The sequence below is a fragment of the Bos taurus genome, chromosome 3 (genome assembly GCF_002263795.3).
Source record: "Bos taurus isolate L1 Dominette 01449 registration number 42190680 breed Hereford chromosome 3, ARS-UCD2.0, whole genome shotgun sequence".
In the NCBI taxonomy this organism is placed as follows: Eukaryota; Metazoa; Chordata; class Mammalia; order Artiodactyla; family Bovidae; genus Bos; species Bos taurus.
The window spans coordinates 120,765,589-120,793,227 of NC_037330.1; the positions used below are offsets into that span (position 1 = coordinate 120,765,589).

At 59.6% G+C, this 27,639-nt stretch overlaps 1 protein-coding gene across 6 annotated transcripts; it reads left to right on the plus strand.

Annotated features, from left to right (window-relative positions):
* D2HGDH (D-2-hydroxyglutarate dehydrogenase) lies at positions 1–26,196 on the plus strand. Of its 6 annotated transcripts, none has more exons than XM_005205041.5 (10): positions 1–205; positions 2,009–2,435; positions 7,448–7,505; positions 8,700–8,839; positions 9,516–9,709; positions 11,009–11,177; positions 13,078–13,221; positions 14,428–14,570; positions 16,314–16,479; positions 25,085–26,196. In XM_005205041.5, the coding sequence occupies exons 2-10, from the start codon at positions 2,075–2,077 to the stop codon at positions 25,342–25,344; spliced, it is 1,635 nt and encodes a 544-aa protein (XP_005205098.1). In that variant the 5' UTR covers positions 1–205; positions 2,009–2,074; the 3' UTR covers positions 25,345–26,196.
* The last annotated feature ends 1,443 nt before the right edge of the window (positions 26,197–27,639 follow it).

Below are 27,639 nucleotides of genomic sequence, written 5' to 3' on the forward strand. Positions count from 1 at the left end.
GGTCAGGGCCTTCCTGAAGTGGGATCGCCACCGAGCCCAGATCCTAGGCCCCCTCACTTGAGTCACTGGGGTTCTCAAGTGCTTCGGGGTGTCCTAGGGCTCTGCCTGCAGTGCAGTCCTGACCCGCAGGGATGTCTGCCCTTCTGCCAGAGTCGGGGCCAGGGGACCCGGGCTCTGGGTGCCAGCGTTCCCCGAAGCTGAGAGGGTGAGTCACGGTTCTCTGGGGACCCCTTAGGAGGACAGAATTACGCTCTGGAGTCAGGCGGGATGTACACGTGGGCCAGTCCTCGTGGAAGGGGTGGGAGGGTGTGCAGGGGCCACGCTAGACGGTGCCAACGCGACTCAAGCCCAGCTGTCCTTGCGGGGGAAGCTGGGTGAAGCCGGACATCACGGGGAAAGGGGCGGGGCCGCTGATGGGCGGAGTCGGGCAGAGGGCGGGGCAGTGGGGTGGACGGAGCCAACAACAGGGGCCGGGCCTGGGTGGGCGGGGTCCCCGAGGGCTTCCGGCGCAAGCGCAGTCCCGCCAGCCCCGCCCACTTTCCGCGGCGGCGCGAAGCCTGCGGCGGGGACGCGGACGTGAGTGCGTGCGCGCGGCCGCTCGGGGTCTCGGTGGAGGGGCTGGGGGCGGCGGAGGCGCGCGGTCACGGGCGCCCATGGGGCCCTCGGATCCCACCGCCCGGGCCGATCCGGTCACGCGATCGCGCAGGCTGCGCGCCCCGGGCCCTCCGGGCGAGCCTGGGTCACTCTGCGTGCCTCGGGCGCCGGCGCTTGGTCGTCGGCCCCTGGCTGGGGCGGCCGCTCCTGGTTCCCCGTGGCCCCCGGTGGTCCCCTGACGGCCGTGACCCCAGGCGCCCGGCCCTCGGCGGGAGTCCGGCCCCGAGCTCGCTGCTTACCTGTCCTGCGCTGCCCTGAACAGGCGGGGTTGGCCTCCGCGCCTCCTTTAAGCCTCACCCCCACTGGTGCAGCGCCTGCTGCCTCCAGGCACCCAGGGGCTCTGATCGTGTCCTCAAGGTCATTCGGAGGTGTGACCCCGCCGGGGGCGCTGCCCCTTGAGCCGCCCAGGTGGTCTGAGCGCCAGGTGAGCTGGAAGCAACCAGAACACCGGTGCGCCACACTGCTCCCCTCCCCGGGGGTTGCCTGGCGAGTTGCGCACTCCCGGGCCCCCAGGATGGGGGCCCAGAGGAGCTTCCCTCTGTCCCCCGGTTTTTGTGAACTTGTAGCATATCCACAAACATAAGACATATTATTTTAACCACTTGTTCCCTGGTGGCTCTGTCTTAAAGATTCCACCTGTACATTCAGGAGACACTGGTTCACTCCGGGGGTCAGGAAGATTCCAGGGAGAAGGAAATGGCAACCCTCTGAAGTGTTCTTGCCTGGGCAATCCTAGGGACAGAGGAGCCTGGCTGGCTACAGTCATGGGGTCGCAGGGTCGGCGCCGCTGAGAGATTAAACCACCGTGTGTGTGTGTGTGTGTGTGTGTGTGTGTGTGCGCGCGCGCGCGCGCGCTCACTCGTGTCCGAGTCTGCGACCCCAGTCCATGAGCTGTATAGCCCACCGGGCTCTTCTGTCCAAGGAATTCCCCAGGCAAGAATACTGGAGCCAGTTGCCATTTTCTTCTCCAAAGGCTCTTCCTGACCCAGGGATTGAACGCACGTTTTTGCATCTCCTGCACTTGCAGGTGGGCTCTTTCCTAGCTGAGCCACCAGGGGAATGGCATCTGTCCCTCACAGCACCTTAACTGCTCGTTACTTGTGAAGGAAGAGGGGCTGAGAGGGAGACGTGGTTGTTGCAGATGTTAAAGCTAACACAGGTGGGGGTGGGGGTGGCCTCCGCCAGGGGTGTGCGTCTTGTGACTTCTCAGGGTGACTCCTGCCAGGGGCTGTGCTGCGTCAGCTGAAGGCCTCGTGTCCCTTGTGCCCACCTAGCCCGCTTCTTCCGGGTGGTCCAAACCTCACTGCCACCGCAGCCGTGGAAGCCACTGTGGGCCTGTCTCCCCACCCTGCAGGTGCTGCCTTTGTATCAGCTCCATGCTGTTCCAGAGTCATAGGTCCGACCACTTTGTAGGGCAGGAATGATGATGCCCCGTCTGGTGCCCCGGTGGCCTGCGTGGCTCTTCTGCTGGCGGGCAGCCTGCATTCAGGGAGCCTCTGTGAGACAGAAGATGTGGGCAGGGCCGTCCAAGATCCCTGGGCTGGGCGGCCCGCGAGGGGCCTGGGGCACCAGCCCCCTGGTTCCACGAGGCAGCTGCTCAGCCTCCTCCCGCACTCCTGAGGTGACGCTGACCCCGGAGCGGTACCCTGTGCAGCGGCTGCCCTTCTCCGTGGTGTCTGAGGACGACCTGGCCGCCCTGGAGCGAGTCGTCCCTGGCAGGGTCATCACAGACCCGGAGGAGCTTGAGCCTCCCAACGTGGACTGGCTGAGGACAGTCCGAGGTGAGTGAGGGTCTGTTCACAGTTCATGCTTGGGGTGGGCAGGGTTGAGGAACAGCCTGGGATTCCATGTGGCCAGCGGTGAGCACTGGGTGCAGGAGCTCTGGGCGGCGTCACAGACGCTTTTCTGATTCAGGACATCTGCAAATTAAGATAAAACAGCTGACCGCCCCCCTGACCCCCCAGCTGCTCTGAGGGGTGTGTGTGTGTTAACTACTACTCACTTCCTCGCAAGGCGTCAGTTCAGTTCAGTTCAGTCATGTCTGACTCTTTGCGACCCCATGGACTGCAGCACACCTGCCTCCCTGTCCATCACCAACTCCCAGAGTTTACTCAGACTTATGTCCGTTGAGTCGGTGATGCCATCCAACCATCTCATCCTCTGTCGTCCCCTTCTCTTCCCGCCTTCAATCTTTCCCAGCATCAGGGTCATTTCCAATGAGTCAGTTCTTCGCATCAGGTGGCCAGAGTATCGGAGTTTCAGCTTCAGCATCAGTCCTTCCAATGAATATTCAGGACTGATCTCCTTTAGGATGGACTGGTTGATCTCCTTGCAGTTCAAGGGACTGTCAGGAGTCTTCTCCAACACCACAGTTCAAAAGCATCAATTCTTCTGTGCTCAGCTTTCTTTCTGGTCCAACTTTCATATCCGTACATGACCACTGGAAAAACCATAGCCTTGACTAGACGGACCTTTGTTGGCAAAGTAATATTTGCTTTTTAATATGCTGTCAAGGTTGGTCATAGCTTTTCTCACAGGAAGCAAACGTCATTTAATTTCATGGCTGCAGCCCAACGCCTGGGCTAATATATAACAAAGAACCGCAAACTGGGCTCAATCGACTGGAGTGTCTGCTCTCTGTTCTCAGGTGTGGGTAGGGCTCCCTCTAGTGGAGGGTCCCTCCTGCCTCTTCCAGCTCCTGGGGCTCCAGGTGATCTTGGCTTGTGACAACATTTTCCAGTCCTTGTCCCTCCTCACACAGTCTCTCCCTGTGTTTCCCTCTCTGTTCTCTTATGAGGTCACCTGTCCTTGGATTGGGGTACCACCCTCATCAGGATGGTCTCAACTTTAGATCCTTAATTACATCTGTAAGGACCCTTTCTCCAAGGAAGGTCACGTTCGTGGGTTCTGCAGGGTGGGGTGTCTATACGTCTTTTGGGGGGCCTGTTGTCCCCTCTGCAGCTCGCTTGGGCAGGATGTGGGCCCTGCAAGATGGCCTGGCTGCCCACACCCCCACAGCAGCTTGGAGATTCTCCTTCTGGACCCAGCTTGCCTTCCTGAGAGCAGGTTTCCTGAGGCCCTGTGTAGTCTTCCTGGTGCTCAGATGGTAAAGAATCTGCCTGCAATGCAGGAGACCCAGGTTCGATCCCTGGGTCAGGAAGATCCCCTGGAGAAGGGAATGGCAACCTACTCCAGTATTCTTGCCTGGAAAAGCCCATCATGGACAGAGGAGCCTGGCGGGCTACAGTCCATGGGGTCAGAAAGAGTCGGACACGACTGAGTGGCTAAGACTTTCAGTTTTGTGTTTTCTCTTGAAGTGATTTCAGAGGTAACATGACCTACTTAGTTATAAAAACCAACAGTGTCTTTGCTGCATATTAAGAAGATATGCAAGAGAGTTCCATAAAAACATCTATTTCTGCTTTATTGACTATGCCAAAGCCTTTGACTGTGTGGATCACAATAAACTGTGGAAAATTCTGAAAGAGATGGGAATACCAGACCACCTGACCTGCCTCTTGAGAAACCTGTATGCAGGTCAGGAAGCAACATGGAACAGCAGACTGGTTCCAAATAGGAGAAGGAGTATGTCAAGGCTGTATATTGTCACCCTGCTTATTTAACTTATATGCTGAGTACATCATGAGAAACACTGGGCTGGAAGAAGCACAAGCTGGAATCAAGATTTCCGGGAGAAATATCAATAACCTCAGACATGCAGATGACACCACCCTTATGGCAGAAAGTGAAGAGGAACTAAAAAGCCTCTTGATGAAAGTGCAAGTGGAGAGTGAAAAAGTTGGCTTAAAGCTCAACATTCAGAAAACGAAGATCATGGCATCCGGTCCCATCACTTCATGGGAAATAGATGGGGAAACAGTGGAAATAGTGTCAGACTTTATTTTGTGGGCTCCAAAATCACTGCTGATGGTGAATGAAGCCATGAAATTAAAAGACGCTTACTCCTTGGAAGGAAAGTTATGACCAACCTAGATAGCATATTCAAAAGTAGAGACATTACTTTGCCAACAAAGGTCCATCTAATTAAAGCTCTGGTTTTTCCAGTGGTCAAGTATGGATGTGAGAGTTGGACTGTGAAGAAAGCTGAGTGCCGAAGAATTGATGCTTTTTGAACTGTGGTGTTGGAGAAGACTCTTGAGAGTCCCTTGGACTGCAAGGAGATCCAACCAGTCCATTCTGAAGGAGATCAGCCCTGGGATTTCTTTGGAAGGAATGATGCTGAAGCTGAAACTCCAGTACTTTGGCCACCTCATGTGAAGAGTTGACTCATTGGAAAAGACTCTGATGCTGGGAGGGATTGGGGGCAAGAGGAGAAGGGGACGACAGAGGATGAGATGGCTGGATGGCATCACTGACTCAATGGACGTGAGTCTGAGTGAACTCTGGGAGTTGGTGCTGGACAGGGAGGCCTGGCGTGCTGCAATTCATGGGGTTGCAAAGAGTCAGACACGACTGAGCAACTGAACTGAACTGAACTGAAGAAGATATGGAAGACAAGCTGTTTACAACATGATGACATGTTTAAGCCTGAAATGCCGGACACAGTGTGTCCAGGTCCTCAGGCTGGGCCTGGAGCCAGCACAGTCCAGACTGAAGGCGAGCCCTGGAGGGTGTGCTGGGCTCTTGGCTCAGACACGGTGGGGGCCGTGCTGGTGGTAGGAAAGTTGAGTGAGGCTCCAGATCAGAGTGCAGCATCAGGAGCAAGTGGAATTGGGGCGTAGGCGCAGATAACTGGCCGGTCCTGACCTGTGGGGAGGGTGGAGGCGGTGGACGCCCTTCTGCTGGGCGTCTCTACCAGGGTGCCCTTGAGGAAGGTGCCCAGGCCTGTCCTGCCCTCAGAGGCAGCCCCGCCCCACCCAGAGCTCCCTGCCGAGCGCAAGGCAACGTGGTGTCTCTGATACCGAGATAGGAGGGAGGTCCCTGAGGAACGTGGGGGCCCACAGTCCCATGGGCAACGTGGATGCTGGGCACAGCTTGTTCTGCGGGCCACTTGGCTCGAGGAGGTGGCTCTGAGTCCTGGAGCAGAAAGTCTCTGTGGCCTGACCAGCAGGCTCCTGCCGAGGGCGGGGCAGGAGGTTTCAGCTCTGCAAGGTCCCGTGAAAGCAGACCCGAGGCCGTGTGTGCTGACCCCGAGGTGTGTGCGCTGACCCCGAGTGGTGTGTGCTGACCCCCAGGTGGTGTGCACTGACCCCGAGGCAGTGTGCGCTGACCCTGAGTGGTGTGTGCTGACCTTGAGATCTCTGGACATGGACTTGACTGGGGGACCAAGAGCCGGGAGCACTGCTGTGTTTGCGTGTGGGATGAGGGTGCCTGGATGAGGCCCTGGGGTGAGGAGGGTGCCTCCCGTTCCTCAAGGCCAGAGGCGCCTTGAGTGAGAGGGGACTGCAGGGGAAGCAGAGCAGAGGCAGGAAGGCTCAGCAGCAGTGGGGGCAGCTGTTCCAGGGACAGTGGGCAGACGGTTGACAGAGAGGACAGGGGGCATACAGCCTCCGGGAGGGCCTGCAGGGGGAGGGTCCACTGAAGTTAGGCCCTTGGAGCCCTGGGGATGCTCCTGGCAGGTGGCGGGCAGGATGAGGAGGGCTGGATCAAGGGTGGCCCGCCTGTGAGCACAGCAGGGTGTTCAGAGGGGGAGGGAGGCTGCAGTGGGGGGTGATGGTGGCGGCGGTACCCCAACCCTGTGCGGCTGGCCCTTCTGCCTGTCCCCTTGCCAGCCTCTCCAGGCTGGACGTTCCTTCCCTCCCGTCCTGGGAGCTTCCCCAGAGTTGGCCTCTGATGACTTCTGCTCTGGGCTTTGCTCTCTTTGTAGCCTCCCCTTACTAACACACTGGACCATTTTCTTACCCTTTTCCCCATTAGAAAGGTGACTCCGCGGGGCGGGAGAACTTTGTTTTTCTCTCTGTGCCTGTGCCTGCACACACGGTGGGAGCTCAGGTGCTGAGAAACACGAGTGAATGAAACCGACAGGAGCCTCACGGGCGACCAGGGTCCCGGGACTGTGCTGCCCTGAAGGGCCTGGAGGCCTGACAGCCAACCGCCTGGCAGACACAGTTCATTTGATGAAAAGCAAGTGAGAAACGGCTTTCATAATAAGAAAATAACCTAGAAACTACAGCGTGATCTCAGAGCACCGTAAAAGTCAGTGACGCAGCAGGAAGATGTGCGAGACAGCCTCCTGTCCTCCTGCAGCCTCTTAGCTGCTTAAAGCACTTTCCGCAAAACTGAGAGCGTAGAGAGAAACTTGATTGTCTTCGAGGCAGTGGTCAGGAATGCCAACAGATAAGGCTGTGACTGGGCATCAGATAACTTGTGATAACCAGGAACTGAGAGTGCACAGCCTGCACTGCTGTGGACAGATGGCCAAGATGATAAATACACGAGGTGGGGAAGGCCCCTTCCTGGAGCAGGAGATGGGTTCATGAGTGCGGGAGAATGCGTGCATTTGGAAGCATCCGCCCAGAGAACAGACTCGGGTGAGGATGATCCACAGACACTGAAGCTCATGGGCGTCGTCAGCTCGCAGGGCGCCAGATGTTCACGTGTCCTCAGGTGTCCCCACACGACACAGGTTCCTTCCCGGGGAAACCCAGTCACTTGCAGTGGAGAGGACTCCAGGCCCCTGCCGCTGAGGTCCCCGGGCCCAGCTCCAGCCCACGGGCTGCCCCGGGCGGGCCCTCCTCCTCAGGGAATCGGGCTCTAGGCCTGGAGGCTGGCGGGCTAGCTTCCTCGGGAGACGGGACGCCCCTCCTGGGTGACCGTGGCTTCTGTCCCACAGGTTCCAGCAAGGTGCTGCTGAGGCCGCGGACGACCCAGGAGGTGGCACACATCCTCAGGTAGGCGCCCTGCCCGCCCCACTCCCTAGTCACCAGCGCGGGGCAGAGAGCACGCGGACCCCGCGGCCTCGCAGGCGGGCCCGGGAGGGCGGGCTGAGCAGGGGAGGGCGGGGCGACGGGAGGGCGGGCCGAGCAGGGGAGGGCGGGGCCGAGCAGGCTGAGCGGAGCCGCGGCCTCCAGGGGGCGCCGGGCAGCCTCGATGCCCAGGGCAGCGGCGGGCACAGGCCTTTTCTTGAAAAACGCTTGCTTTGAGGTTTTCAATCCCTACACGCTCGTGTTTACTATAGAAAAATTGGAAAACATAGAAAGCCATAAAGAAGAAAAAGTTGCAAAAGCAAAATTTTCCTCTCCAAGTGTAACCGCTGATGACATTTTGGTTTGTCAGCTCAGCGCTTTCCTGCATGTGTGTGGGTTGTTAAGCATCATCACATTATACCTCCCGCGTCACGGTCTTTCCCTTCCACGTGGCAATGCCCGCGGTCTGATTCCTATTCCACGCCACTGTCGATGCGTGGAAGGTGAGCGCCTGAGAGTGCTCTGTCCGCGCTGCCCTGTGGAGGTGTGTGCAGGGCCCCAGGAACCTGGCGCTGCTCCGTTTGAGCTTTGCTGGAGGCTGGCTGCCTGGCAGGTGGCTCACGTGACACAGGTGGGCAGCCTGCCCCTCGGGGTGGGCGCCCCAGCGTGCAGATCCTGACCCATCAGGGCTCGGTCCCTTCAGGTCCTTGCTCGGTAGGAGGCTGGCTGGGGATGAGGTGCTGCTGGCGACTCTGACCTGGCTCTGAAGGGCAATGGGCAGGGGAGGGGTGGGCAGCCCAGGATAAGGGGGAGCAGAGACGTGGGGTGGGGGGCAGGAGGGGCCCTGAGTGCCCAGGGCTGCAGCTGTTGAGGTGAACAGGCAGGGCAGCAGTGGGCGCTCTGTCTGCGCTCGGAGGAGCAGCCTCGGGGTGGCCTTGGCCTCGTCCGTGACCTGGGAAGGCCATGGCCGCCTGCTCCCCCTGCAGTTTGTGGGGTCACTTGCCCCTCAGACTCCCGTCATGTGTGGGGACGGAGGGGACACCCCCTCGAGGCTGTGGCAGGAAGTGGCCTGGCTCAGTGGCGGGAGAGGCTGGGGTCTCACGGCCCTGATGGCGTCCCCCCAGGGTGCTGGCGTGGGAGTCGGAGAGGGTCCTGACCCTGGTCCTCGGTGTGTCCCAGGTACTGCCACGAGCGGAACCTGGCTGTGAACCCACAGGGGGGCAACACAGGCATGGTGGGCGGCAGCACACCCGTCTTCGACGAGATCATTCTGTCCACCGCCCTAATGAACCAGGTCCTCAGCTTTCATGACGTGTCGGGTAAGGCCGGCTGCCGCTGGGCTGGGCTGGGCTGGGGTGAGGGGGGCCCGGGTCCGGCGTGGGGGGACGAGCAGCCACCCCTCTGCCTTAGCCAGTCGCCCAGGCCCCTTGGCACTTGGGGTGACTTACACCCTGGACTTGAGCTGTTCTGTGGCCCCTCCCGGCCACACCGACCCTTCCTGAGGCCTGCGGGGCGTATAAGGGGCTCCACGGTTTTGAAGCTCCAGGCCCCACAACTGTGTAGGTGCCTCTCGGGCAGGACCCCTGGGCCGAGCATGCTCTCTGGCCAGGGCGCCTGGACACTGGGGGGCTGGGCAGAGCCCCAGGCTCCACCCACTTGATGCCAGCAGCATCTCTAACCCAGATTGTCTCCAGACTTGTCACATGTCCCCTGGGGCAGAATCCCACCTGCACTTGAGGGCCCTAGCCTTGTAGGAGCCCCTCTTCACCGCTCCCTTTAGTGAGCCTGTGTGTGTGAGCCCTGTTCCCCTGACGTGGCCTCACTGGCCTTTCCTCTTTTCTCATAAAGGCATTTTCTTGGGGAGGGATGGGGCACACCCGTTTTCCTCCGCGCCCTGGTTCCTGGGCGGACGGATGCCCCTCCCGGGCTTTTTGGCCTGCTGGGCCCCCTGGGCTGAGCCTGAGGGCCCCTACGGGGGCTCTGCTTGCTCGGCAGGGGTCCTGGTCTGCCAGGCGGGGTGTGTCTTGGAGGCGCTGAGCCAGTACGTGGAGGAGCGGGGCTTCATCATGCCTTTGGACCTCGGGGCGAAGGGCAGCTGCCACATCGGGGGGAATGTGGCCACCAACGCAGGCGGCCTGCGGGTCCTGCGATACGGCTCCCTGCGGGGGACGGTCCTGGGCCTGGAAGTGGTGAGCTGGGGACACTTGCCGCCGGGCACTGGCCCTGCTTCCGGGGACCTGGCTGGACCTGCTCCGGTTCCTGGGTTGGTCCCAGGGGGCTGTCCTTTCCAATGGTCGTCATGCAAGGTCTCTGGTGAGACCCCCTGGCTCAGGGGTCAGGTGCACCCTTGCTGCCATGCACGGGCACCCAGGGTGCTGCAGGCCCAGCTCTGGTGCCACCCTCTTGGGCCTCAGGTGGGCAAGGAGGCCACCTCTGGGTGCGGCCTGGTCTCCACTGGGCCCCACCCGGGCCGTGGGGGTTACACGCAGCACCCCACTCTCCGGCTTCCAACGAGGCGATGACGCACCTCCTGCCCCCGTGAAAGGCTGCTGTGGGAGCTGTGGCCCTGAGCAGGTTCCCGGACTGTGGCATTCCCCCTGCCGGCTTTCCTGGGGCTTGTGCCCAGAGGAGCCCGGTCAGGCCTCCGTCACGGCTCCAGGGGTTCTCTAAGGCCCAGACCCTATGTTTACCCAAGGAGGGGCCACTTCTGTCTGATGAATCGCACGGTTCCTGTGGCTTTGTTCTCTGGCTGCAGGTTGTTTTTTATTGCAAGTATCTTGCAGGCTTTTGCAAGTTGTTTCACTAAGCTTTTGACTAATTCACCAAACAAGAGTCAAACGGGATTAGAGAGCTTGACTGAGCTGCCTGGGGATGAGGAGTGCAGGGATGGGGACACTGGTGCACTGCCTTTCTCTGCCTTCCTGCGCCCCGGGTGCTCCCTGCTCCACCCAGGTGCTCTGTGCTCCACCTGAGGTGCTCTGGGCTCCGCCTGGGTGCTCCCTGCTCCACCCAGGTGCTCTGTGCTCCGCCTGGGTGCTCCCTGTTCCGCCCATGTGCTCCATGCTCCACCCTGGGTGCTCCCTGCTCCACCCAAGTGCTCTGTGTTCCACCCTGGGTGCTCCTGGCTCCACCCCAGGTGCTCCCTGCTCTACCTGAGGTGCTCTGTGCTCTGCTCAGGTGCTCCAGGCTCTACCCGAGGTGCTCCCCGCTCCATCTGGGTGTTCCCCACTCAACCCAAAGTGCTCCCCGCTCCACCCAAGGTGCTCCCCGCTCCTCAAGGTTCTCCCTGCTCCATCCCGGGTGCTCCCCACTCAACCCAGGTGTTCCCCCCTCTGTCCTGGATGCTCCCTGCTCTGCCCTGGGTGCTCCCCACTCCACCCTGGGTGCTCCCTCATCCCGCTCCTCCGCCCTGGGGCTCGCTCTCAGGGTGCACAGGGTGGTTTGGCCTCCCCAGGGCAGCGTGGGGCCAGTGCTGATGCCGTCTCTAGGTGCTGGCCGACGGAACCGTCCTGAACTGCCTCACGTCTCTTCGAAAGGACAACACGGGCTACGACCTGAAGCAGCTCTTCATTGGGTCAGAGGGCACCCTGGGGGTCATCACGGCTGTGTCCATTCTGTGTCCGCCCAAGCCCAGCACTGTGAACGTGGCCTTCCTCGGTAGGCGCCCTCCACCAGCCTCTGGGGGAGTCTTGGGTGGCACTGCCTGCAGCCCGCGGGCCGCCCCTCCCGTTCCTCCTGCCTCTCCCTCTCCCCATGGCCCGGGACCTGGCCTTGGTGCCAAGGTGGGGTCTGGGCTGGGCACACTTTATTCTGTAAAAGGACCGGGGCTTCCTGTGTCTCACCCACCCGCTGTTTGTTATTCTTAAATAACAGCTTATGCTGTAGGGTAAAGACCAAACGGAAGTAAAACCAAAAGAAGATAAATCAGGAGAGCCGGGTTTGATCCCTAGGTTGGGACGATCCGTCGGAGGAGGGCATGGCAACCCACTCCAGTGTTCTTGCCTGGAGGATCCCAGGGACAGAGGAGCCTGGCAGGCTGCAGTCCCTGGGGTCACACAGAGTTGGATGTGTGTGACTTTCAGTGAAAGACACTGAGTGACTTTCATTCCCTTTCACTCACTCATGCCGTAAGGTTCGCAGGGAAGTGGTGTTTGGTGCCAGGTCCAGGGCCGTGTCTGTTCATCTCGGGGCCGTTAGTCCACCTGGTGGGGCCAGCGGCTCGCCACCATCTCTGCAAGCGCGTCGGGGTCCCCTCCAGCTGCGTGGCTTCTCGACTCCCCTGCCCCGGGGCACCCCGCCTCCAGCCGCTCAGCTTCTCGACTCCCCTGCCCCAGGGCCCCCCCTCCAGCCGCTCGGCTGACTCCCCTGCCCCGAGGCCCGCATGCGTGCTCCCTGTGCCCCTCCTCCCCTGCCGCCGTCCACCCGCGCCAGGCTCTGGGCCCCGCAGCCTTGTCCTGATTCCGTCCGTCTGTCCCTTCCGTCGTGCTGGTCATCACTGTAATTCCACGTTTGCCCTCCTGCTTTGGGCTTTCCCGGCCCCGCGCTGTGAACACGTCCTGGTTGCTCTGTCGTGGACGCCTGGGGCTGTGAGTCCCTGTTGAGTCCATGTGAGTCCCTGCGAGTCTGTCTGGAACGTCTCCCTCCTCCCCTTTCCCGGAAGCTGGCCCCGGTGTCTGGTGTCTCCCATCCTGTGGGAGCGGCGCTCCTCACGGCTCCATGGTCACCGGTGGCGGGTTGGCGTCCCCTGCAGCCGCCATGAGGGGGTGTTTCTCTTTCTTTGGCCGACGTAGAGATTTCCTCTTTTCCTTTGGTCTTTTATGGGTCCCGGTGTGTCTCCTGTGAGAGTGCGTTTCTTTTTCTTTCTGAAACTTCCTAAACCCCTCACTTCCGGAAGCTTCCCTCCACCCCGTCCTCAGCAGCTGCCCAGCCCTCTCTCCCCCCAGCACGGTGGTCAGATGCACGAGAGGACCTTTCAGGTGGTCGGTCTCCACGTGTCGTAACCGCGCGGGTTTCCCTCCAGTCCGGCTCTGTGTTGTGTTCTGGCAGCTTTCCTCCGATCTGTCGCCAGTTCGCTCAGCTCTCTTTGCTGGGGTTCACAGGCCACCCCCGGCTACTCCTTGGCCCCACAGAGTGGGTCCCACCCCATGACCCTCCTCCCTGCCCTCCCTGGGACCCCTCAGTGCCTCCTCATCCCTGCCGGGAAGGGCCGAGCACACCCCCGTGCCCACCAGGTCTTCTTGGCCTGCCCTGCCTGCCTGCACACCGACGTCCATGCTCCGCCTCGGGCGCCTGGCAGCCAGCCCCGGGTGCTGGGGCACCGTGGAGAGCTGGGGTCCGGGAAGTATGCCCTGAATGGCTTGCGGGGCCCAGGGTGTCATAGAGACACGGCCAAGTTGCTTCCCGAGGGGCCGGTTTCTGGCCACGTGTTTGTGACTTTCCAAGTGGCCGTTGGCCGGGCAGGTTGGTTTTGCTGCTTGAAGGGCGGGCTCGGGTGGCCTGTGGCGAGGCCTGGTGCCTGCATGCCAGTCTGCCTGTCCTCTCACCGCGCCCGTTGCAGGCTGTCCGGGCTTTGCTGAAGTTCTGCAGACCTTCCGCACCTGCAGGGCAATGCTGGGCGAGATCCTGTCTGCGTTTGAGTTCATGGACGCTGAGTGCATGAAGCTGGTCAGGCTCCACCTCGGTCTCTCCTGCCCCGTGCAAGGTACTGTCCCTGCCTGCCTGTGGGCAGCGCCCACCTCACCTTTGGCGCCGTTTGGCGTGTGGGCTGATGGAAGGTGCCAGGCCTCCAGCCCGTCCGTGGAGTAGAGGTGGCAGGGAGTGCGGCGGTTCTGGTGTCCCCGTCGCTGTTGAGGGCAGGGTTCTCCCTGAGGGCCCTTCCCCTGCAGAGCTGGGTCAGATGCTGACAGTTGTGCTGGAGCCCCGGGGTCTCTGGAACAGCCAGACGCAGTCAGGACCCTCCACCGGCTCCTCAGCTGGGAGAAGTGTCCCCCTACAACGTGCCAGCCACCAGAGCTCAGCCAGCTTGTTCCGACTGAGCCGACGAGCTCGTCACACCTGGTTCTTGGGCCCGCACGCTGTGTGCATCTGTGTGAACCCGCACAGCTGCAGGTGCTGGCGCTCTCGCTCCTGAGACTGACCAGAGGAAGTGGGCCTGGTCTCCCCCCAGGCCGCCCCCACAGAGCCGCAGCCCTCGGCAAGGGCACCGATTTTCCCCTTTCTGGAGGCTGCAAGTCCAGGACCAGGGCTCCACGGGGGCTGGGTGCTGGTGAGGGCCCTACGTGGTGTCTTCTCTGTGTGTGAGGGTCTGGAAAAGTGGAGGGTCTCTTGGGGTGGGGGTGGGGAGGCCCCTGGGTGGGTGGGGAGTCTCTAATGGGATGGAGGGCCCCTGGGGGGTGTGGAGGCCCCTGGGGGCGTGGAGGGCCCTGGTGGGGCATGGAGGGTCCCTGGAGGTATTGATGGCCCCTAGGGGGTATGGAGGGCCCCTGGGGGGCGTGGAGGGTCCCTGGATGGACAGAGGGCCCCAGGGGGCATGGAGGGCCCCTGGGGGGCATGGAGGGTCCCTGAGGGTATTGAGGGTCCCTGGGGGTGTTGAGGGCCCCTGGATGCACAGAGGGCCCCCCGGGAGTCATCGACCACGGCAGGCACCACACCTCCGCTCACCCTGCGGTTTGATGAGAGGAGCCCTGTCCTCCACTGCGCGATCCCAGCCCCAGCATTCCGGCTCTGCCGTGTCTCCGGGGGGCACTGTCTTACAGTGAAGGACCTGTCTTTTAGCCACAGTAGCCGGCGGCTGCTCTGTGGGTGACCCCAGCGCATCGGGAGGTGCTGGAGCCCCCTGGCCCCGGCTGTCCCGCCCTGGCCTTCCCCTGACCGCCGCCCCCTGTTCACCCTGCCTCTGCTCTTCCAGAAAGCCCCTTCTACGTCCTCATTGAGACGGCGGGCTCTGGGCCGGGGCACGATGCCGAAAAGCTGGGCTGCTTCCTGGAGCAGGTGCTGGATTCGGGGCTGGTGACCGATGGGACCCTGGGCAGTGACGAGAGGAGGATCAAGGTGGGTGATGCCCCGCCCCCACTGCTAAAGTGAGAGGGGCTGCAGCCGGGGACCTGCCTGCTGGCTGCCTCACTAAAACACACTTGGTGTCAGGGCCTGTGGATGGGGGGCGGCTGGGCAGGGCGTGGGGGGCTCCCTGGGAGGGGCTTCACCAGAGGGTGAGGAGAGTGGGCCTGGCATGGAGGAGGCCGCTGTCACCGTGCGGGCCTGGGAGCTGGGTAGCCACGGTCACCATCCAGGGACATGGGACCTTAGAGGCTGCAACCCATCCTGTTCCCACCTGGCCCTCTGGTCTGGGTTCCCGGGAGGCCCTCACCTCCTGACCCAGGATTTCAGTCCTGCTCCCTGTCCACCACCTTCCTGTCAGCCACTCTGTCCACTCCTTCCTGAGGCTGGGCTTGCTGGGCTGAGTCCTGGGGGGATGGGGGGATGGGGCCTGAGTCCCGGGGGGATGGGGCCTGTGTCCTGGGGGGATGGGGGCTGAGACCTGGGGGGATGGGGCCTGTGTCCTGCGGGGATGGGGGCTGAGACCTGGGCTGTGTCCTCTCCCCATCAGGGCCCAGTACTGGGGCTTGCCTCCCACGCTTCCCTTGTTCCCCCCTAAACGTACTCTGTCAGTTGCCTGGGAATGAGGAATTGTTGGGCCTCGGGCCTGAGAGCCGGGCCCTGCCCACTCCGGGCACACGGCCCGCGTCTTCTGATGGAGGGCCCGGCTCCAGCGGCCCGGGCTCCGTCTGGGTGCACTGAGCTCCAGGCTGCTGTGCGGGGTGGGCACGGCCAGAGCGGGGCTCCTGGGCCATCTGCCGGGGGAGGGGTCCCAGCCAGGGGCCACGCTGCCTGCCTCAGTGCCCTGTTCTCAAGCATTGGCATCCGGGGGCCTGGCGGTGGCGCGGGGTGGGGGTCGGGGGCGCTTGGGCCTGGACGGGTTGGGGAGCAGCGTCAGCTGTGCAGGTGCACAGAGGGGTTGCAGATGGAACGTTCTAGAGAGGCTGGGTTTGGAGCAGTGGGCAAGGTGAGTGGATAAGGGGCCCGCAGCTCTGTGGCCGCGCCGGGACGTGAGGGCTTGAGGAGGCCGCACGGGGCGGGCAGGGCTGCCGGGCTCAGGCCAGGCATGTGGCCAGGCCCCGGGTATGGGAGGAGCATCAGGCCAGGGTGATGGTCAGGGAGCCCAGGCGCGGGAATGGCGCGACCCACAGTGCTGAGTGACTGGGGAAATGCACACACCCGCTGGGCGTCCTGTGCTGGCGAGGAACTCAGGGGGGATTATTGCACCGTGGGCTTGTTTAAAAAGAAATGAAGAAAAGGATGTTTTCCCTTACCCAGAAAGCTGCCTCGCCTCGAGGTTTCCTGCGATGTGGAGTGGGGGGATGGAGGATGGGGGGGACCAGACGGGACAAGCCTAGGGACGCCCTCCCGGGTTGTCTGTGACAGGACAGGACGTCATGGGGTGCTGGGAAGGGTGCGCAACCGTGCTGAGGTCCCCGCCTGTGTCCCCGAGCTCCCCCGCCCGGCCAGTCCCAGGGTCACAGGGTCAGCGCTGATTGTCTCCGAGGGGCCCTGGGTGTCTGCCCTCAGGGGCCCGCCTGGCTACATCTGGGGCCCCCGTCCAGTGTGCGTTCTCAGACGGAAGCCCCGCCCTTGTCATGGCGTGGGACGTTTTTGTCACCCGGGGGTTTCCTCCTGACCCCGGGGTCATCCTGCAGCCCTGCCTGCTCTGGGTAACGGTGCCTGTCCCCCCTCCAGATGCTGTGGGCACTCAGGGAGAGGATCACTGAGGCCCTGAGCCGTGACGGCTACGTGTACAAGTACGACCTCTCGCTGCCCCTGGACCGGCTCTACGACCTCGTGGGCGACCTGCGTGCCCGGCTCGGCCCAAGCGCCAAGCACGTGGTGGGCTACGGCCACCTGGGTGAGCACAGCCCGCGGGGTGGGGGGCGTGCCTGGGGTGTCCCGGGAAGGCCCGCCCTGGGAGCGCGGGCTCGGGGCTTGGCAGGGGCGGGGGCCGGCCTGATCACGGGGGTCTCATGTTTGAGGATGAGCTCTGACCCTGCCCTCCCTCCAGATGAAAGGGTCTTAAAACCAGTTCCCGTCATTATTGTGTGCAGAAGAGTCACGCTTATAAGTTATTGACTCACATGAAAGAGCAATTTCATCCCCCTTGATTTTCAGCAGCCTTTGGGACCGGGTGTCTCAAAGCCCCGTCTGTTCACAGGTGTGGGGGTGACCTCTGCCTGGGGCCTCCACTGTCCTTTTCATAAGGTGGGCTCAGTTCCACCTCCCGGGACTGTGTGGGGGGGCCCTGAACGCGTCACGTGGTGGAATTCCACTCTGGAAATTGAGCGTGATTGCTGATTTCTGAATGCTCTTTTTGCGTCTGCTCGGGTGCCGGGCTCCGGTTTCCCGTTGACCCCTGGGGCTCATCTCTCTGACCTGGGGACGAGTGGGTCTGTGTGTCCGGGTCAGCCCAGCATGACGGGGACCCTTCTGTGTCTTGTCTGACCCCATTTACTGACCCCGCGGAGGAGCTCCTCCGTCCCGCCCTGTCTGGTTCCCTTTGTCTGTGCAGGCTGGAGGTTGGTCTCAGAGTCATAAAGCGACCTGGGGGTCATCTCTAGAAGCGTCTGGCAGGTTGGAATCACCTCCTCTTTGAACGTTTAGTAGCTTGCAGATGAAGGTGCTTGGGCCTGAAGTTTTCGTTGGTGATTTTTTTGAGGAGATTGACTACAACGCACTTTCTTTCGTAACTACAGGACTCTCCGGCTTGCCTTTTCTTCAGAATTGACTGCTCATCTTTTTCTGGCCTTTGTCTGTCTCTCCTAAGATCCTGAGTGTTCTGGCGTTGCGCTGTTCTTATCCTTCGTGCCATGTCCAGCACTTGCGGAGGGGGACTGTCTAAGTCCGGATTCGGATTGTTTCTTATCTGTACAACCCGAAGGTTGTGAATTCAGTTTTATTTGGGACTGTACCGAGAGCTCTAGGCGGGGAGCGGGCTCTCGGACGGTGCAGAGGAGGGGAGGGGGCAGGGGAGCAGCCAGGATACGTCAGAGTGTCGTGCTGGGGCCAGAAAAGCCCGTGTGGTCAAACATCACAGTGTTGCTGCTCCTCACAAAGCCGGGCGTGCCAAGGCGGTGACCTCAGTGCTTTCTGTGTGCGGGGAGACGCGGGCACCTGGGCTGGAGATCATTCGTTCCGCGTGGCTCTCGCCGGTCCCGGGCCAGCGTGCATCCTGGTTTCCGCGCAGGGCGGTGGGTGCAGGGGCTGACGGCCGGGTCCTCGTAACTGGAAGGGAGGGGACGGCCCCGTCCACACCTCCGTCTCTCTTGTTCAGGCGTTTATCGATTCTGCAGCCTCTCCAGAGAGTCAGCGCTGGGCTTGCTGGGCTTCTCCGTGTGGGTTTTCCGTTGGGTGCTTTTCTCGCTATTTTGTCGCCAGCTCCCGGCATCACCGCTGCTCTTCTGACTTTATAATGAAATACGTAGCTCACTGATTTTCAGCCTTTCTGCTCTTCAGTGTATTTAAGTTTCCCTCCGTGTAAGCACACAGGTGGTGTTTGCTGGTTTTAGAAAGTACCTGTTTCTTGCCTCCTCAGACTTGGCAGCATCCAGGAGCGCCCGCAGGACTCACGAGGGCCAGATCCGGCTCCAGGCCCTTGTGTCCTGTGACCGAGGCGCTGGCCCTGCACGCCCGGTACTTCAGCTCGCTCTGGGCGTCTGCTGCCCTGGGCGCTCGATGCCACCCCTCTACAGAGGACTGGGTCGGGGACGGCCAGGTGCCTCCCTCTGTCCCGTCTCTGCCACTGCCCGGGTGTTTCCCGTGTCTGAGGGTGCTCTCGTCATCTTTCAGTTCTGAATGCTTTCTGATTTCCCTCATCATTGCTTCTTTAACCCGCAAGGTGGGCAGAACTGTGTATTTTAACTTCTAAACATGTGGGACTTTTCAATCCACTTGAAGGCCGTGGGCTTGCTGTTGACCATGCGGTGGATGGAGGACTGAGTGGAGCACGCCGCTGGTGAAAGTGTGGTCCCTGCCTGGGGCGCCGCCAGTCTCCCTAGCTGTTTGCCAGGTGCTGAGAGCAGACCCTCTGGATCCCGTCTGCCCTCTGTGCTGCCAGCGGCCCGAGTCCACTTAACTGTCAGCTGCCAAGCGAGCCCCCCACCCCTGCAGTAAGGGTGGGCCCCCTTCTCCTGGTGCCTTGGCTGCTTCTGAAGGTGGAGACCTGGGTTGTCAGTTTGATGCCTAGAGCTCGGTCTCTGTGCACCAATGCCAGATCAAATCTCAGAGGCAGAGTTTGGGGTGAAGTAATAAAAAGTAGATTTATTGCTTTGCCAGGCAGGGCTGACACGGTGGGCTCCTGCCCCCAGACTGTGTCCCACGCTGGGAGGGTCTGCTGAGGAGTTTATGGGGACGGTGCAGGGCAGGGTTGATGATTGATAAGGACCAGGGTGTGAGTCGGGCCTGCATTCCTTTAGCCTGGCGTCAGGTGTCTCCTGAGCTTCTCCAGATTAGCAAACTGGGATCCTCTGTGGAAGGAAGAACCTGACAGCTTCCACTTATAGGGGCGCTTAGTTCTGTAAAGCTCAAAGATACTGTCATATGCGTCCCTTGAGGTGCAGCTGAAACCACGTACCTCAGATTGGGACGTGAACCCATGTAGTGGGGGCAGGGACTCGAACCCAGTCAAAATCCATGGTCTTTTCTGTCTTGTTTTTTCAAGTTGTTTTCACGTGTGCTGTGTGACTTTTGGGTTTCCCCATTGGCTCAGCAGTAAAGAGCCCACCTGCAGTGCAGGAGCGGCAGGAGCCACAGGTTCGATCTCTGGGTCGGGAAGAGCCCCTGGAGGATGGCCTGGCAACCCACTCCAGTATTCTTGCCTGGAGAATCCCAGGGACAGAGGAGCAAACTAAATATAGTCCATGGAGTCGCAAAGAGTCGGACCTGAGTGAGCAGCTAACCGTGCAACATGCGTGTGATGTTTAAAAGCTATTGATTTACTTTGGGCTGTGCTAGGTCTTCACTGCCGTGTGGGCTTTCGCCAGGTGTGGGGAGTGGGCTGCTCACTGCAGTGGCTTCCTTGTTGCAGAGCACAGCTCCAAGGCCTCCTCTGGCGCGTACAGGCTCAGGAGCTGCGGCCCTTAGTTGCCCTGCGGTGTGCGGAGTCCTCTGGGACCGGGGACCAAGCCCACGTCCCCTGCGTTGGCAGGCAGAGTCTTAATCGCTGGAGCACCGGGAAGTCCACCTGTGGTCTTTTAACTAAGATTGCACACCTGGTCTCAGGACTTAATGACGCTCAGGTTCTTGATGCCTCGTTGCAGAAAGGATTCAGTGGGAGACAAAACGGTCGGTAAGAAGCGGGTTCATTTAGAGAGGGACACGCTGCAGTATGGGCCACCTCAGAAGGGGAGAGCCAGTGTGTATTAGGTGAGTAATTTCATAAGCTAACGAGTGGGAGGCTTATTCCAGCTGTTTTGCGGGAGAGGCGGGTTTCCAGGAACTGGGTCACGGCTGACCTGTTGGTCTCTGTGGGTCGCCCTTGGGCCTCTTGTGCTGGTGGGCCAGTGCTGGCGTGTTGCGATGACGTGTACTGAGGCCCAAGGTCAGGTGGAGGCTGACGCGTAGTCATTTTGGGCCCATCTGGCTCTGATCGTTCCAGGCCATCTCATTCTGTTAAAGGTCGTGCCCGCGCCCTGCCCCTGCCGCTCTATTGTTCTTGCCTGCTCCTCCCTGTCTCTGCACCCCTCCCCTCCCTGGTTAGCAACTGTTCCAGTCTTCCCTTTGGAGCTCAGGGAAGGTCATGGAGGCTGAACAGAGAGACCCCACAGGGTCCTGCTCAGTTTCAGGTAGTTAGACTTGTAGGGCATTTTAGCAAAGAACAGTACCTCTTTGGAGACAGCATGGATGAAGGAAGAGGATGGACGTTCAGGGGCAAAGCCTGGAGCTGTCCCGGGTGGCGACCCTGCCCTTGCCTGGGACACCTTTACACGCTCTCGTCCTGCTTCCAGGTGGATGGAGGGCAGGGGGCTATTCTGTGTCTCTTTCTTCTCAGTTGCCTTCAGCTCAAAATAATCCTTATGCCAAAGTGGCCTGTTTTGAGGTGGCACATTTTGCTGCCCTTCATTTATAGAGGCTGTACAGTGACCTGGATTGGTCTCACTTTGGGCCTTCTATTTGTCCCCCATTTCTTCTATTTTTTTTTACTCTGATTTGTTACCTTCTTTGCCAACAAAGGTCCATTTAATAAAAGCTATGGTTTTTCCAGTAGTCATGTATGGATGTGAAACTTGGAGTATAAAGAAAGCTGAGCACCAAAGAATTGATGCTTTTGAACTGTGATGCTGGAGAAGACTCTTACAAGTCCCTTGGACTGCAAGGAGATCCAACCAGTCCATCCTAAAGGAGACCAGTCCTGGGTGTTCTTTGGAAGGAATGATGCTAAAGCTGAAACTCCAGTACTTTGGCCACCTCATGGGAAGAGTTGACTCATTGGAAAAGACTCTGATGCTGGGAAAGACTGAGGGCAGGAGGAGAAGGGGACGACAGAGGATGAGATGGCTGGATGGCATCACCGACTCGATGGACATGAGTCTGAGTGAACTCTGGGAGTTGGTGAAGGACAGGGAGGCCTGGTGTGCTGCGATTCATGGGATCGCAAAGAGTCGGACACGACTGAGCGACTGAACTGAACTGCTTTACCTTCTTTTGGTTGGTGTTTTATCTCATAGAGTTTGGTCCATTTACTAACAGGAAACTGTGCCCCTCTGATCTCCCAGCAGTATCCCTGGAACTGTGTCTTTATCAGGGAGGTGGTGGTGCTGTTGTTGCTTAGTGGTGTCGGCTCTTTGTGACCCCCTGGACTGTAGCATGCCAGACTTCTCTGTCCTCCACTGTTTTCTGGAGTTTGCTCAGATTTGTCGGGAGCCGCGTTAGGCGTTACTGACAAAATGGAGGCACGGCCCCACCCCTCTCTTTGTCCCGCAGGCACGGACCCGGGATGAAGGAGTTAGGCCTTGTGATTCTGACTTGTCTTTTCCTCTCCTCGGCTGAGTTGACTGAAAAGAAGTTCTAAGGTGCTTATTGTTCTTGAGAGGAGCATGAGAAGGCGCACACCGCCTTCTGCAGCTGTGCTCAGAAAATAATTCATTAAGTTAGTCATTGACATTTGTTCAAGGACTTTTACAAAAGAGTGTTCCAGGGTGAGCACGTAGGCCGCAGCTTGAGGCCATGGGAGGGATTGCTATCTGAAGCCTATTTGTGAGGAAAATGTTTATGGTAAAGGAGTTTACTGAATTTAGGGCTTAGAAATAATTACAATAGTTAGAAGTTAAAGATTTAAGGAATGTTGTAATGTTAGCATATTTTACTATAGCTTATAGAGGTTAGGAATTTTAGAGATACTATAGCTAGAAGCCTTTTTAAGAGATAGTGAGCTCAGGATGTTAGGGGCAAACAGGATTTAGGAAGATAAGTAGTAAACTGAGGAATGTAGTATGAGTTACAATGTAATCACAAGTTAACTATAGGACACATTAGAGGATGTAGATAATAGATGGTAAAGCTGATTCCTAGAGAATCACTGAAGCAGGAACTCTGTTTGAAGGGCAACAATGATTTATGGAGATAATAAATCTGGGTGAGAGAGAACTGAAAATGTCAAACCTCTGACCTAACGTTTTTGTAAAAGTACAAAAGAGAATCTTAAACTTGAAATAAACAGGCAGTCCAAGAAAACCGAGAGGCTGTCTCATTTCTCACCAACACCACTCACTCCTTCAGGTTGAATCCCTGGCTGCTGGAGCTGGACTCCAGCACAAATTCATGTCGTTTGAGTTGGTGATGCTATCTAACCACCTCATCCTCTGTCGCCCCCTCTCCTCCTCAGTTTTTCCCAGCATCATAGTCTTTTCCAGTGAGTCAACTCTTCTCATCAGGTGGCCAAAGTATTGGAGTTTCAGCTTCAGCATCAGTCCTTCCAATGAATATTCAGGACTGATCTCCTTTAGGATGGACTGGTTGGATCTCCTTGCAGTCCCAGGGACTCGTAAGAGTCTTTTCCAGCAGCACAGCGTGAAAGTGTCAATTCTTCAGCGCTCAGTTTTCCTTATGGGCCAGCTCTGCCGTGTGTACATGACGACGGGAAAAACCAGAGCTTTGACTATAGGGACATTTGTCAGCAAAGTGATCTCTGATCTCTAATACACTGTATTTGTCATAACTTTCCTCCAAGGAGCAAGCATCTTTTAATTTCATGGCTGCAGCCACCATCTGCAGTGATTTTGGAGCCCCGCAAAATAAAATCTGTCACTGTTTCTACGTTTTCCCCTCTATTGGCCATGAAGTGATGGGACTGGACGCCATGATCTTATTGAGTTTCAAGCCACTTTTTCAGTCTCCTCTTTGACCCTCATCAAGAGGCTCTTTAGTTCCTCTTCACTTTCTGCCATCAGAATGGTATCATCTATATATCTGAGGTTGTTGATATTTCTTCTGGCAAAGTTATCAGGGTGGTCCTACCTTAAAAGAGTTGGAGATTAATCAGTATCACTCTTGATAATCAGTATCAAGAGGGTCACTCTTCCCAAACAGTGTGGCAACCTGTGTGTCAGCCTGGCTGGGCTGTGTGCCCAGATGCTTGGTCAGACGTCAGTCTGGATATTGTTGTGAAGATAGTTTTAAGATGAGATTAGCATTTATCCACAGATCTTGAGTAAAGCAGGTCACCCTCCCATGTGGGAGGGTCTCGCCTGATCAGCTGAAGGCCCAGGCCACAGGACATGGACATCCCCCACGGAAGAGGCCTTTGGACCAGAGCTGCAGTCTCAGCTCGTCTCTGGGTGTCCACCTGCTGGTTGGCCCTGTGGATGCTGGGCTAACCATGTCCCCACAGTCATCTGGGCCAGTTCCTTACAGTCAGCTCTCTGTCCCCCACCCCTGGACACCACTGCTCCCCTGAGAGCCTGGCCAGTCCTCGGAGCAGGGAGCCTGGGGCCCTGTCCCTTGGGCGCCGTCACCCGCGCCGGGTTGCTGTGTCTGGAGCGTGCCCCAGTGCCGTGACATCCCAGCCCTGGTGGCGGTGCTGTTGTTACTGCCGTGTGAGCCCGTGTCTGAGCAGACTCACCCACACTGCGGGCCTGTCTTTGGCCTGGTGTCACAGCCCTGCCTTTAGAGAGTCCTGTGGTCTGGGAAGGCAGGTGGCCGCATGCCATGGGTTTTATGAGCCTGCTCTTCAGTGGTTTCTCCGCAGTGAACTCTGAGACTCTGGTCTGACAGCCCTGTTCTCTGCAGAGTGCAGGCGTCGCTAACTGCTGTCGGCAGGTGGCCGGGGACCAGCGGGGCTCCACGGAGAGAAGTGCGCTTTAAGATCTGTCCTTTGTCCTGGAGTTCCTTGGCTTCTCTCAGCGTTGTCTGGGTGGGTCAGTGTCTGTCAGCTGGAGTCCGTGGGCTCTGCTTTCGGACACTGCTCCCCTGCTGTCCCTGTGGATACCGTCTCCCTGCCCCCCAAGCGTCCCCCGCAGGCTTACGGCGCGGCCTGTCTCTCCCATCCGCGGGCCCAGATCTCTGTGTGCTTGTCTGCTTTCCATTCCGCTACATCTCTCTCTGCTCGTTGACATTTCAGTGACCATCTTTTTCGTTTCTAGAAGATTGAACTGGATATTTAAAAGCTTTCTCTGGTCTGTGTTTTATATTTTTTGCTCATGTTTTTTTAAACACATGAACCATTTATTTTCTCTTTTTGGAAATCACTGGATCGCAGGTCTTCATGGGTCTTGGTCATCATGGTTTCTCTTCTGTGTGTTTGTAATTTTTGTCTTAGGCTTTGTGTGGTGTGTGTGTGTGTCTTAGGCTTTTATCTGTGGGGATTATTGGAGGCTGAGTTGGAGGTAATTTGCTTGCACAAGGAGTGGGGAGGGCCCTGGGGCCGTGTGGATCCCCCAGGCCCCTGCAGGGGGTGTAGGTGAGTATCAAAGGAGCCCAGCTTCTCTCTCTGTAGTGCTTCGCTTGTTTTCAGAGCCTTCACCCTGGGTGTGCTGTGAGAACCACATTTGGTGGGAGAGGGGTCCCTGGTTTGCTCCCTACGTTTGACAGATGTGCATGGGGGAGGGGGCATAAGAAGTCCCAGGTCATAGGGTCAGTGGTCCAAGGTCACTGGGTCAGAGGCTGCAGGTCACCCGGTCAGAGGCGTCCTGGGTGCTGGGGGACCCGGGTCTGCGGCGGCCTCAGTGGTCCAGCTGGGCTCGCGCAGGTTGGGCGGATGTTTGTCCGTCTCAGGCGGGGGCCCTCGGGGAGGGGGGTCTGTGCGGGTGGGGTGGAGGGCTGGGGAGAACTCAGAGAGAAACGTGTGTGTGGCCAGGGGCGCTGCGACCCCCGGAGGAGGGGAGTGACCACTGCCAGGTCAGCGGCCATTGGTGTGAAGGGCGGCGGGGTGGGGCTGGGGGCTCTTGGGAGTGGGGGCCTCGGGGAGGAGAGGGCCTCAAGGGGCAGAGGAGGCCCTGCTGATCTGCGCATCCCTGCTTCTCCAGGGGACGGGAACCTGCATCTCAACGTGACGTCTGAGGCCTTCAGCACGTCCCTGCTGGGTGCCCTGGAGCCCTACGTGTATGAGTGGACAGCGGGGCAGCGGGGTAGTGTCAGCGCCGAGCACGGCCTGGGCTTCAAGAAGAAGGACGTCCTCGGCTACAGCAAGCCCCCTGAGGCGCTGCAGCTCATGAGGCAGCTCAAGGCCCTCCTGGACCCCAAGGGCATCCTGAACCCCTACAAGATGCTACCCACCCACGCCTGATGGCCGCCCCCCTGCAGCCAGACTGGGGGCCTCCATCCGGTTTTGGTGTTGCCCATGGGGTGGGCCCACAGAGCCTCCAACCCGCAGAGCCTGCAGCAGGCTGGATGACTGACCGCTTGGTCCAGGGGGCTGGAGCTGGCCCCGTGAAGCCCAGGGCACGTGGCTCTCTTGGCAGGAGTCTTCTGGAGCCCTGCTGTTCTATTGGGTGGACAGAGAGCTGTCCGTCCACTATGCCTGCCCACTGGACAGACACTCCACCCCTCCTCAGGTCCTGGACAGGCCAGGTGGGCGCACGGTTCTGCCCACTCAGGGTTGACCAGGTCACCCCTGCCTGCCTGTGGCCCGTGGGATCCTGCCTTGTGGGGTACGTCCCTGAGAGGGCGGTCATCCCACTGGCCCCCCACTTGGTGCAAGCCTCTGAGGGGCCCCGGGCAGGGGGATGAACTCCATGTGGGTAACGGGGCACCGAGGCGGGTCCATTTGCGCTCTGACCAGCAGAGCTGAGACATCGGGCACTTTCTGGATGACAGCGGGTCCCCTTTGAGCTGGAGGAACAGGCGTGCCTGCCCTGGGTACGTCGCGTCCCTGTTTGCTAGAAGGCCCGGCGGTTCAGAGGCCAGCCACCCGTTTCTCGCACTTGCTGTGACGCGTCCATGGAGATGTCTTTCCGGTTCTGCTCTGACCACAAAAGTCAGTAGTGCCAGGTGAGAAGCCCCGCCAGCCACAGGCATCCTGTCACCCCGAGCGGGCGCTCCCCTGGGGCAGCTGCTGGGGCTTGGAGACGGTCTGAGAGGCTGCAGTCGCCTTCTTTCTGGTGCCGTGAGCTTCCAATAAAAGTGTAATTAGCCAGCATCCTCTCCTCCCTTTTGTTCGTAGGAAAGTGGCCTCACAAGCTGGGTGAAGGGCCCGTGTACCGCGTTCTTGAGCGCTGGAAATTCAGGGCCCTGGGGCCTGACCACCTGTGTGTGGGGGCGTCCCTGCACCGGCGCCTGGCCCCACGCCATGTCCCCCGTCCCCCACTGTGTGACTGGGAGGCCCGCCTTATCGGGCCCCTGAGGTGTGGCCTCTCGTGGCTTCCTAACGTTGCCAGAGGCGGTCAGGTCCTATTTGCAGTGTGCAGTGGGGGCCATTGTGCAGAGAGACCTCCCATAAGAAGTGTTAGGACTCAGCAAGTTTATTTTAGAGAATTAAAGTAAAATGCATGAATTATTAGAAGGCTTAACACTTGGAGGCATTTTCTGCTACAGTAACAGCAGGGCTTTGAGAAGGGGGCTTAGTGACTGGGGGTGGGAGGCAGCAAATGGCAGGGGAAACCCCTGCTTCCTTGCAGGACAAAGCTGGCCCGCTCGAATGTCAGAAAGTGAAGCGGCAACCTCTGGCCCTGCAGTTTGCCGCTGGGACTCACTCTGCAGCGTTGACCTGTGTACGCACACACGGCACATGAGCGCACGCGACACACGAGCACGCACTCGGCTCACGGGCACACGTGGCGGTGGGCCGTGCCCCCAGGCCATGCACGAAGCGCCGAGTGCAGCTGGGGTCAGTCAGCGGCTGGTCGCTGGCCGTGCGCCTGTTGAGGAGGAGGCGAGCGTGGCCCTTGAGGCCCTTGGGGAGAGGGGGGTCGGAGGGCAGCTCACTGCTGCTTCCAAGAAGGACACAGACCCTTGGACGCCAGTTCCAACAGAACCTTCCTGCGTGGAGACCATGGCGGGGCCTCACTTTGCAGAGGCTCTGGAGGTGGGGTCCGGAGGGGGGGAGATGTCGTTGTCTATACTTCGAGAGGCTTTGCCTTCTTTTTCTGCTGGGAGCAGGTGCAGTCATATCAAACCTGGATGTCCCAGGCACAGGCTAACTCGGGTCCCGCAGCTCCACTGGGCTGGATGGCTGAGTCAGCCCTGGGCTGCAGCCTGCCCTCAGCTGGCTCCGAAGGGGCTACAAGCCCTGCCCCCAGTGCCACGGCTGGCTGGAGGCCCCCTGCTTGGCCAGGGCCCCCTGGCTGTGGAAGGGGTGTGTCCTTGGGGAGATGGGTGTTCTCCTTGGGGGGGTCTTGGCTCAGCAGGACTTCAGGGCACAGGCCAGGGGCCCGTCTCCAGGCCCCATGCCGGCCCGGGAGGGTGTCAGGTCACCTGTGAGAGCCTTCCTGGACTGGGGACTCTGGGCCATCCGGGGGCTCTGGGGCCCTCCTGCCTCGCTGGCCCTGGTGGTGGGCTCCGTCCCCTTCCTGCCATCCCGGGCTCGGCACGTGGTCCTGTGGGGCTGCCTGAGCGCCTTGTGGCTGGTCTCTGGTTCCAAGCC

Coding starts and splice junctions, on each gene's coding strand:
- D2HGDH (XM_005205041.5), top strand. CDS start 2,075: ATGATGATGCCCCGTCTGGTGCCCCGGTGGCCTGCGTGGCTCTTCTGC. Junction 13,222..14,427: donor TCTCTCCTGCCCCGTGCAAG/GTACTGTCCCTG, acceptor CTGCTCTTCCAG/AAAGCCCCTTCTACGTCCTC. Junction 16,480..25,084: donor GGTGGGCTACGGCCACCTGG/GTGAGCACAGCC, acceptor CTGCTTCTCCAG/GGGACGGGAACCTGCATCTC.